General features: G+C 39.0%; 1 protein-coding gene across 1 annotated transcript in view; it reads left to right on the forward strand.

The window, feature by feature from the left end:
• Positions 1–1,118: 1,118 nt before the first annotated feature.
• LOC104412039 (ran-binding protein 17-like) overlaps positions 1,119–12,048 on the forward strand; it is an 84,678-nt gene continuing 73,748 nt past the window's right edge. The window contains 1 exon segment of the mRNA XM_010022632.1: positions 1,119–1,172. Coding sequence (XP_010020934.1) covers positions 1,119–1,172 — 54 coding nt within the window.

The raw sequence follows: 12,048 nt of genomic DNA on the forward strand, positions 1-12,048 counted from the left end.
GGGTTCAAATCTGGTCTAGGGTTAGACGACAGTATAGGAGGACCACCAAGAGGTTCTCCCCAAGGCTGGACGGTCATGAGTGGCAGGGTGTGTGGGATAGTATGGGCAGGTATCTGGGCCAGTGGGCCCTTCCAGTGCTTTGGAACTTCACCACTGAACAAGTGCAAAATCCAGAAAAACTAGTAAACCACTTGAACAAGGTGTGCTGTCGTCCTGGTTATACCAGAGAGGGACAAATCATGGCAACGTGCTGGGGCTTGGCCTACGCCTACAGAGCCCTGCTCAACACTATCTAGCACCTTCAAAGGGATAAAACTGTCTCTGGATCTGATGACAAATCAACAGACAATGCAGCTACTCCAAGCAGAGCAGCTACACCAACCCCAGGAACAACCAAACCAGCTACCCAAACCCTGACTGACAGCAACAGACAATGCAGCTAGCTGTTGGTGTTACTCAACCCCTAAGCACAGCAACTGTACCAACCCCAGCAACAGACACTGCAGCTACTCCAACCACAGTGATAGTGACTGCAGCTAAACCGAATGGCCAGTTCTTGCCAATATCGGTTGCCCCTGTACGCCAGGGTAAAAGCAAACAAGAGGCACAAAGAGCAACCTGTGCAGTGAAGGAAGATGAAGACCCAATGCACTTACTATAGGAGACGGCATCTGAACAAGAGTTATTACTACGTGAATCAGAGGAAGACAAAGTAAGAAGAGGTGACTTCTCAACCCCAGACCTTGACTGAGCTGTGGAATATGCAGAAAGATTTCACCCATCTTCCATATTAAAATCCAGAAATCCATATTAACTTTTTTCCTGTCTCTCTTAATTTTTAATGTAGAGTTTTTAGCACATGAAGTAGTGATTCATATAAATCTCAGAGAAAAAAACTTAAAACGGATTTAAATCTGATTGGTTTAAATTTAAAATTTATAACGGTTAAAACAGAACTATCTTAAAAGTAAGAGTTACAAGAAAATGTAATTTTCTTATACAGAATGTGTTTGACCAGATCAGTGCTGAGCAGAGGGGAAGGATCACCTCCCTTAGCCCGCTGGAGGTGCTCTGGCTAATGCAGCCCAGCTCACTGTTCGTCTTTCTGCCGTGAGGGCATGGTGCTGGTTCCTGTCTGGTATAGTTCATTTAAAAGACATTCCAATGTTAAGGTAAGAGATGCCTATAAAGCCATCTTAAATTACATTGTGATGCTGATGGGAAGGAGAAGAGAGTAGTTAAAAAGCACAGTCCTCTCTTAGCTGCAGTCACACATATTATGAGGCATCAGCTATAACAGTATGGAGTATGGCATGATACTACTGTTCATTTCCACCACTTCATCTTTTCTGGGGTTAGAGTGCAATGCAAACCTGAACTGGAGCTCATCAGGCTGGAATTGAGATATAGTTATGACTGTTTTACTGTGATATTACTCATCTGTAAGTCAAGTCTTGGCTCATTTTTAATATAATGATGGCTCTGGGAATAGATTTGGGGAGTGAGGTGAGAAGAGTCTGTGTTTGTTTATTTGGGGCCAAACAAGAAAAATAGCCCCTTCTCAATTTTAATCTATAGCTCGGGAACTAAAGTGGCAGAATTAAGACATTTAATAAATTTCTTTCAACAGTCCTTAGGAATATAACCCATCATAGCAGCACTTTCACCCTGGAAGAAATCTCTAGCTGTTTTCAAGTTGATAACAGATGAGTGAAGATAGGTAATAAATAATAGTATGGAAACTCTTCTTGTTTGAACATATTTTGCCAAAAGCACTGAATATGAAGTTGGGTGACAAAAAGGAGTAACATTTTCTGAGTCTTACTGACATACTTTATGATGACCTAGTGGAACACTTTATGGCCAACTGTCTCCTTTATTCACAGATGTTCTAAAGCTGTCAGAGCTCCCTTTCTTTCATACAGCAAAGTTAAGAGCTAATTTATTGTTAATTGCTGAATGTTCCTCTTTATAGCATCTAGAGTTGCCACAGGAGCAACATGCCTTCCTTAGCTTGTGTATAATGTGTTCAAAAAATGGGAGACTCTGGTAGTCTTAATATTTAAAGCAGTATGACTTGGTTTTGTATGTGGAGTGCTTGAACTAGGAAGGAGTTTGGTTTTTTTCCCCTTATGAAAACATGTATTTCAGCTAAAACAAAACTGCAGATAAACATTTTCTCGAGTCTCTGCTTTACGTCTGTGTTAGACTTCATCAGTATCAGTCAGACTTCATGAGTACCAGCATGTGATTTTTGTATCTAATTGGATAAATAAAAAGCAGAGCATCTAGTTCATCTTCATGCATCCAAGCAGCGAAGGAGCAATGATCTAGCTGTGTCACCCAGACAGCACAAGGGCTAGGGTAGTGGTGGCTGTTACATTGCATATAACCATTTTCCATATCCTGAAATCATACTTGGAGAACAGACAGCATTTGGACTGTACTTCACGTTTCATTAGATACATCGTCCCAAATTTATTTCATCAGACTATTCAGAGCTCTTTCTTACTTTTGTGTGCTTATGGAGTAATCCAAAACTGTTAGTAATGTTGTCCTGATAGAGATCTATTTACATACAAGAATATATATTTTAAATGCTCTTCTCAGACTAACCTGCACTTTTGTTAAACATCATAGGAAGACAAATGGTGTCTGTCTTCTGCCATTTGCCATTCTTTCGAAGCAAGGAGAAAGAACACCCAACAGTATTTCAGTGATCTGTTCCACACAAGTTTCATCTGTATCTTCTTTCTTGGAAGAGTCAGTAGTTGGCATCAATTTGGATCAAAAGAACTGCAGTTAGGAAGGCCATGAGGGAGGTTCCATATTATTTCTCCAGAGCATTCTCAGTACTGACGAGTTGTTTCTTGAGGCATGTAGCTCTATTGAGAAAGAAGTCTTCTGGGAACAAAAGTTTTATTTCTGAAACAGGGTTTTTATATCAATTTAAGTATTAAATGACTTGTATAGATATCATCTACACAATAGTGTGGCTTATCTCAAGATACGTAGAAACTTTTGTGTGTAAGTGGATATAAAATCATATTATTTTAGATTTTGTAAGAATATGCACAGGAGCCTATAGTTTATATAGCATTAGTGGAATAGACCTTCTTTGAATGAGCTGTTTAACAGCACAAGTACTTTCTGATTCATGCATTTTCTTTAATAACCAATTTCGATCTGATCTGCTGAACAGCAATAAGATTTAGAAGATTATTTAGATTTTTATGTAATCACCTAAATGTATGTGCTGTTGGAGCTAAAAAATTAGGTTTGCAGTATCCCTTAAGATAAGTGTGAGTCAGCAGCTGGCAGTACACCTTAGTGGATCTCTTTGCTTCTGAAGTGTGTCACATTCTGTGGCTGTAGAGATTAGTGGTGCCTGAGAGCGTTCTGTTATCTATCATGTTTGCGTAGATTTGATTATCTCATTTGCTTAAGAGGTCTGCAAAACAAACCAAAATATCGCAGTGTATGTTATTAAAGACCATCACTATCAGTCATACTGTAAAAAGATGACATTGCATGACAGGCTGCATCCAGAATGTAGGTGGTGTGGCCACGCTTCCGAGTCGTGCAGTACCCCAGACGTGTGTGTATGATGTCAGGCTGTCATAGGTGCTGCCCATTAGGTCATCCTGTGTTGCTTCTTGACTCTTTAACATGAACCGCTGCGTTCGTTGCTGCATTCACTCTAGTGTGACTAAGTCAAATGGTGGATGAGATTGCCTTTTTTTATTTTGTTCTCTATTTTCCCCTCATAACTTGAATGACAGTCTGGAATACTCCAACCAGAGCCAAGACAGTCCAGGCTGTATGTTTTTCTGGACGCAACTTCAGAGTGTCACCCTTTTTATTCCCAGAAGACTTTAACATCAGAGGCTGAAGTCTGAAACGTCCCACGAGTTACTGAGAGTAATTATTGATCAAGATTCTTGAGCAATTTTGATTGATCAGTTTCATTAGGTTTTATTAGTTTTGTAAGCTTTTCAATAAATACTCACGTATCTGTAATTCTGTTCCCTATTGGTGATCCAGAGGTGGATCTCTTTCTGTTACCTGTACACTGTTTTTGTGTTTGGAATTCCTTAACTTACAGTATGCTCTGGCTACGTTTATAGTTGTTTATTTTCAACTAAAGCTTGATATTGACATCTTTCTTTTCCAAATACACCTCTCGGATGCTTTCTGTGTTCATAGGCCAGACGATGTCACTCCTTCTTCCTAAGCTCTTACTTGCTTTCAGTGTCCTGTGGTTTAGCTTAAATTCTTGGGTGAAATTAGGAGTGGTTGAATTTTCAGTGTCCAGGTATCACTGGTTTGGGGTTTTTTTTTTAATTTAAATATACCTGTAACTCCTCTTGAACCAAACCACTGTTTCTAGGACTCTTGTGAAATTGTCTCTCCTCTCTTTGCAGTGCTTTCTAGGCATCCTGTTAGCTCCTCTCCTGGCACAGACACACCAGGCTCCATTCACTCATAATTCTCTACCATCTTAAAATTGCACCTATATTTCATCCTCACAAGTAGACTAACCTGAGTTAGGAAACCATGGGTTTGGCTTTGCTGTGCTGGCCACTTGGTTTGTTAAACCTCCTTTTTGTCTGCTTTAGATGCAAATGTCTTTGTCTTGATATTTTAAGTTCTGCTGACATGAGCAGAATACCAGAAAACACATACTAGCAAAGTAAACCTTTGGTTTCTATAGGAAAAGGTGGCCCTAGGATGAAGGGAGTAGAAAAGTGTCTGGGAACTATTTCCCATCTCATTTTGCGTCAAGCAATGCTCAGTCAGACTGAAAGATCTGCCCAAAGCATCTCCATTCAGAATGAATGATAGTGATGGTGGTGTGCTTGGTGAGGAATTGGGAATCGCGCGGCGTCTGCGCTAACATGTCAGGGGTTATTATTCTACAATTGAAAAGCAATATTTTAAATGTTTTATTAGGGGGAAGTTAAGGTTTCTTTTCATGCTCAATTAAAGAACTGCTATTTTGGAATAACAGCAATGAGAAAAAGTTGCATGAGCAAAGCAAAACCAAAGCCACAGATGCTATAAAAATAACTGTGAGTGGAGGAAATTAGTATTAGAACTACATGTCTTAAATTGAGATGCGTGATGATATAGAGACAATTAGAAAGTAATGCTTAGTTTAATGATTTATGAGACAATCAAATTGTAAGGAACAATTGTATGAAGATAGTTGAGCATATCAGCCTAAAAATAACGTGGTAGAAAAGGAAAAGGTAATGCACCTCAGCATTCTGTGCAGATTAGCTGGGATTGCTGGGCCAGTCATCAAGAAAATATATTTCAGAGCAGTTTAATGAGTTTAATAGATATGTATAGATTTAAAGGATTTCTTGGCGAGATAGGATGAAATAAGACTGCAGGGGTTTTGTTGTTGTTTTAAATCTCTATTAACCGAAAAATGCTTTCCCAAAGCTCTGATATTTAGTTTAATTAAAAATACAAATCCTGGTTTTCTTGTATGTGATGGAGAATTGTTGTTTTACATAGCAGTAATATGTTGCAGTTATTACTGAAAACCTTCTGTAATATTTAGAACCAGCAGTAAATCAGTGTTACCATGCAATAATTGAAAAATTGGTGATCACTTTTTCCCCTGAAGCTTAAAGGAAACACTTAAAAATATGTTTTATTTAAAAAATATTTTTCACCTGAACCACTGAGGCCAATTTTTTGTTAAGTTTTATGCTTAATTATGTAAATCTGCAGGAAAGCTTTAAAAAGTTTCCCTTTGTTTAATGTGTCATGTAGCCCTTGTGTCATACTCAGCTGTTTAATAAAGGGTCAGATTTTATTTATGTGGTTAAATAGAACGTAAATACAGACATTTCACATGATGTACCATGTAAATATAAGCCTTTGTAGTTACAAGTTTTTGTAGCTGGAGAATTGTTTTAAAAGGCATGTAATTTATTAGCTATCAGTAGCTGCTTTATTGCCTTGCCGCGCTGCAGTAATAAATAAAAGAAAGTGAGCTGATTTTACAAATGGCACACAAGGTGCACATTTTGTGAAAAAAAGTCTTTTTTTTAAAGAATTGGCATTAAATCCTTTTTTTGTGATGACAAAGAGGCTAAGAGTGCAAACTGTATTTTCTGTTTATCGAAAACAGAGTCTCTTTTTCTCGAGGGCATTTTTTCCTATGATCATCAAGGGATTTCAAAAGCAATAAAGTGTGGAATCATTGTTCGACTTGAACAGTATTAAAACTTAGGTTTTAATTTCAGTGAAGTAATAAGATTTGAACCTGTCTCACATTACAGCACTGTAAGGCATTTAGCAATTGTATTTTAAAGGAGGTTTTTAAAATGCAGCTCACTTGAAAGCTAACTGTCTGTCTAGTAATTAATAGTTTCTCTTCAGCAGAGGCTGTTGTGAATCATACTAAGAAAGCTCAGTTTTGTTAATAACAAATTATGATAATTGTAAGGATGTTAATTCCTAATTAGTTTAAACCTACAATCTTTTTTGCCCTTTTCTGAGATTGATTTTCAAATGAAGACAAGAAAAGTGGAGACTGAGGGTTTCAGCATGATTTTCACCTTAGAATTAAAAAGAAATTACCCATGTTTATCTGTAAATTTCAAGAAACTTTATTCCTTGGTTAGGAGCATATGGCACGTTCCCACTCAGAACTGGTGAAGTATTTAATCTGTAACATATCTGATATCATTAATGCATTTTGCAGAAATGTATATTGAAGATAATTCTGCAGAGCACTTCTTTTGATACTGACACGGTGAACTCCGGGGTGCTGGAACTTGGTGTGCACGGTTTGCACAGATATGCTCCAGGTTCAAAGTGTAAATATTTCTTTAGGCTGGTTGATAAAATGTTGGCTGATGAGAGGATAGCAATCCCTTTTCCTTGTAGCTGGAAATGAGCTTGGATGGTTTTGGAGGAGGGAGGAGGGACAGTTTATACACAGGTGCATGTTCAAAGCAGCCATCAGTGTTTAACATTGGAGTGGTGAGCTATGACCTTCTGTGATGATTTTGAACAGTAACTGCTTCCATTAGCCATAAGGTTTGTTTCTTTATTTTAGTAGATGGCCTAGACTGTAAATATTAGAGGATCTAAAATAAATCAACATATTATCCTAAGGATACAAAACGTAAGAGCTATTTGTGGTTAGGAACCTTTGACAGATAGTTTGGATGAGGCAGATGATTGCCCGCTTCTCGTATCTGGCTCCCATTGCTGTGCCTGCAGGCAGTTTAGTGTTATAGTTGTATATTGATGTCAGGGTTACTACTGAGTGGCTAGCAATGACAGATGTCTATAATTACAGGCAATGCTTCCAGTATTTCAGAAGAGGCAGCCTATGTTGAACAATTATCTTATTTCTGGCTTGCCAAAGAGGGTTGTTCAAATGACTGGTATTAGCAGTGGTAGCTGTAACACCTCTCCTTATGCTGTGGGATAAATGCGCAAAAGCACTCTCCTGTAAAACCTCGGTGCAGAACCGTCTTAAAATACAGGATCGTGCTCAATTTCCTATGCTTAAGGCTTGATCCTGAGCAATGCAGAACACCTGCAGCAGTGTCAGTATGATTAAATAGTTTGGGATATAGAAATTTTAGGAGTAGAATAAGTAGCCATGATCTTCATTACTTGCTTTTAAGTGCCAAACTAATGGCGATGCTTTAGCATTGAGGATTATTGCATGTAAGCATGCTGAGTGGGCCACTCATCTAGATACAGTTAAGGAATTAATAAAATTTAAGCTGGACGCTTTTAATAGTTACAGGGGCAAGCAAAAGTGTTGATTACTGCTGCTGAAGTACCTATAATACTTTATGTTCTGGAGTTTTCTGCCTGGTAGAAATAATACTCCTGTAATCTCTACAGTATTGGTTCATTTCAGTCATTAGAGAATTTTAAAGCGGCATTTTGGCTTCTTGTTAAGCAAATACCTGACCGTATATATTGGCTTGAATCTCTGCAGTGCAGTATACAGCTCTGATGGAAAGTGCAGCCCAGAACTGTGCTTCAGAAACTAAAAATCTTCTGGATGATGTTCAAAAAGTAGTAGTTTTTAATAGTATCAGTTTTCACTATAATATTTGTACTCTAAGCCCTGGAGGGAAACAAAAGAGACAGTGGAATTAAAAATCTCTAATGGTGCTTTACAAAAATGGAAGTCTAAACAAGACTTTTAAAGGACCTTTTTAACAATTGGCTACCTGAAGACCTAGCAGATAAACTGATTTTTTTTTTCTTTTTCAGGTTTTTTTTTCAGAGAATACTTCTTGTGCTGTATCAGTAATAGCAGCAGTTGGTTCATAGTAGGTCTCTTGTAGTAAGTTGACCAGAATTGTAAATGTTTCTTTCAAGATTTTCAGAAAACAGGAATTAAGAAAGGAAGAACTATGTAAGTAAGCAAATAAAAGTGGAGAGAAAAATAGCTGACATAGAGATAAATTTCCGTGCAAGAAAAGGTTTCTTGCTGGCAACGCATGGGCACTTTATGGAGCAGGAGGAGGGGAGTTAATCACTTCCCCACCCCATACTCCTGTGAATTCTCTTGCTCTGGTAAGAGGTCAGGGAAAGGACTGGGGAAGAGGGTCTGGAAAAGAGCCTTTGTAGGCACTGTTAATACCTCTTCCTGCCTCAACTGGTTATGATGGAGTATTTCAACAGACTAGGAGGGAAATAACATCCGTACCAATGTGTGAGCCACACAGCAGATTTACCCTTCCCCCTGCGACATAACACATATTGATTGTAATAGCAATACCCTAACTTTTAAATGTCATCTTATAGTAGTTCTCTCCTTTCAACTGAGGATAACTTTATGCAGTATTTTAATTAAGTTAGATTTATAGGTAAGCCAGTATATAATTTATATACTAAACATTATATATTGGCTCCTCTGGTTGCTTACAAACATATGTAGCAGTGAATGGGAGAGCAGCCTACTTTTCCTGTACTGCAAAGCCCAACTGTCTGAAACCAGGGCAATTTCTTATGGCCTGTTTTGGAGGTTTTTTCATTTGGGGAGCTAACTATATGGCAGATTAGCCCATTCTCTTGCTTCAGACTCAGAGTTAAGGGTGTTTTGAGATCTTGCCTCTTTAAGACAGCTGGTCAGGGATGGAGGTGACCAAGGTTTTCCTCTGTTAAGGAGAGGATAGAAAAGCCAAGGCTTGTTAGGCCCTTAGTTTGGTCAGGAGGTAAAGATGAATGATCCAGCACTCTGATACACTGAGTAGGGGATGAAGTTGAGATATCCAGGCATTGTCTGTGGGATTTGGAAGCCAAATTTTTGCTGCATTATACTGGAGCTTTGAAGTACTGAAAATTGAAGATACCAGAGTGCAGTTTGAAAAGCAGTGGAAATTACTAAATGTGTAGTGGCACTTGACACCGAGAAAGAAATTCCTGGTTACTGTGGAGTTTTACTGGGTGATGTACCTGTCGGAGAGGTGGGACGGCAGCATCAGGAATGTCCTGTGGTTGCCTGGCATTGCGTGTATTCCCAGACAGATGTGGGGAAGGAGATGCTCCCTTTGGCCTGCCCATGTGCTCCAGCCCCAATCCACATCTGTCCAGGATAAAGTGTGGTTAAGGTCTGGTTTTGCCCTCAGTGTTCATGACAAAAGACTTTAATGTTGTAGTGATGGTTGTCTGCAGCAAGGCCTGGAGAGCTTCAGGGAAGTTACAATGTCTTAAGCATTTACACTGTGCCTGCGGGTAATAACTTTACTGTAATTTTCTGAAGATTCATTATCCAAAATCTTAATTCATTATAATAGCTGTTATGAAACATACAGAAACCCACATTTTCTTGTGTTTTCTTATTTGCACAGTGTGAGAGATTCATTGCTCTGTTTTAATTTGTTTCATGGGGTGCGTTGGAGTACATTCCGTACAGTGCTGTTATTGAATTTCTGTGACTGTCATTATATAGCCATACAACCTTTAGGAACTCATATTCTTAGCTTCCCAGTTCTGTAATCTGCTTCACATTTAAGAATTGACATAATTAGCTTCTTCAGAGTTATTATAATGAGAGTACCAAAAAGAGAAGACCTCAAAAGACAAAGCAAAGTTAGGCATATCTAGGGCCAAAGAGTAGAGAAGACGGGGAAATAGTGTTTGAGTGTGATTACTGAATTATTTCTCCATTTTCTTGGACTGTATTTACATACAAGTGCTTTGCTTTATAAAACAGTGCTTCCACAATCTTATTTTCTCATCCTTTTGAAACACAGCAGGTACAGTTCAAGTAATTGGGAAGTATACAGTTATGTAGTTTGAACCACTGATAAATCTGCGACAGATCATAAAACCATTCCCTGGCATGAGAGCTTGTGAACCTGCTTTCTTCCTCCAATGTCCTGATTCCACCTAGGCAGTTTTGCTGGTCTCTTCTTTATCTTCACTGTCATGGCCGGGTTGTCAAGGCCAGGTTGGACGGGGCTTGGAGCAACCTGCTCTAGTGGAAGGTGTCCCTGCCCATGGCAGGGGGTTGGAACTGGATGAGCTTTAAGGTCCCTTCCAACCCAAACCAGGCTGGGATTCTGTCACCATTGCTGTCACTTTTGAATGTAGCAATGCACTTGGGTGTTGGTTGTGATAGTGGGATCAGCTCCGGCTTGCTGTAAAGACCCCGAGTATGCACTTGTACCTCTGAAGCTCATCCAATATTGTAGTCTAATGTTACCACGTCTGTGAAATTTTCACTTATGCTCCTGACTTTTGTCAGAATGAGATGGTGATGGTGCGATATTTTACTGATAAACTTACATTTTTGGCCACATCATGGTGTGATTGCATAGTGCTGTGTGTTGATGCAGGTTTTGTGTTGGAAGTTATAAATCCTGCAGTTGTAAGGATTGTGTAAAGGTTTTCCAGAAGTCTTCAACTGGCTGTTTCCTACTGAAAGCTAATTATGCCGCTTCTATTTGAAATGTCTGAAGGGAAGTGAAAATGAAAGCCTGGGTTTTTTCTTGCCGGAAGAAGGCAGGGGAGGTCTCCAAGGGAGGGGACCCCCAGTTGGGTGGCTGTGGGGTTCTGCAGCCCCCCAAAGCTGCCTTTACCTTCACAGCTTTACCCATGGTGATGGGAACCAAGCCGAACATGAGATCACTTCCACATGTGAGTCCACATCCTTTTAAGCCCTTTCCAACAGTGTTTTTCTCTGCCTTTTGAGTATATAGCACGGTCTTTATTGTTGAAGTGTGTTTTATTATTATACGTCCAAAATGCTTTATCATTAATTTTTTATAGTGCTTAAAAGTCTAAGGGCACTTCATTGTTGCGGTTGGGGGTTGGTTGTTGTTCTATTTTTACATGCTAATAGCGTGCGTTGGTTTTGAAAATGATTTTGGAGAAGGTGTTTAAAATATCACATTTATTTTCGCTTACAATTTGTCACATTAGGGAACGGGTAGTAGTTTTTATTACAAGCACTGTATTCATGCTGACTTGAAATGACCCTGTCACACATGAAAACAAATCAGATTGTTGCTGTTAATGAGCTTTTCAATTTGCTATTCAGTGGATCAGATAAGTGGATTTAAGAGGTAATGATCCTGCTTAGCACTCAAGCTTGGCTGTCAGATCCTAGTAGTTGTGGGAAATCCCGAGGGACAAAAGCGTTGACACAGTTCTTGATGGGATAATGGGAATCAAAGCTAATGGATGATAAAAGGAGTAGCAAGAGTTACAAGGATAATTGTGGATTAAAGCACTGCTCTTTGTCAACACTGACTGCTGGTTTAGTATTTTACTTGTTAACCTCTGATGTGGGGAGAGCCTAGTTTGACAACAGAGCACAATGCCACCAGGAGCAGGCTGGCTCACTGGTTTCCCATGGCAGAAAGGAAAGCTTTTAACAGGGATGTGAGCTTGCTTCTACAGTTACATTCCTCCCTCTCTGTTTTTCACTCTTCCTCATATCAAATACAGGAATTCTTAAACTTTGCTAAAATTGTAGCTGCCATGGATTTCAGAAGATAGTATTTTTGTATCTGAATGTATTCTTATTTAATATATTAATTATAT

Source organism: Nestor notabilis, unplaced genomic scaffold, assembly GCF_000696875.1.
Source record: "Nestor notabilis isolate BGI_N333 unplaced genomic scaffold, ASM69687v1 scaffold5079, whole genome shotgun sequence".
In the NCBI taxonomy this organism is placed as follows: domain Eukaryota; kingdom Metazoa; phylum Chordata; class Aves; order Psittaciformes; family Psittacidae; genus Nestor; species Nestor notabilis.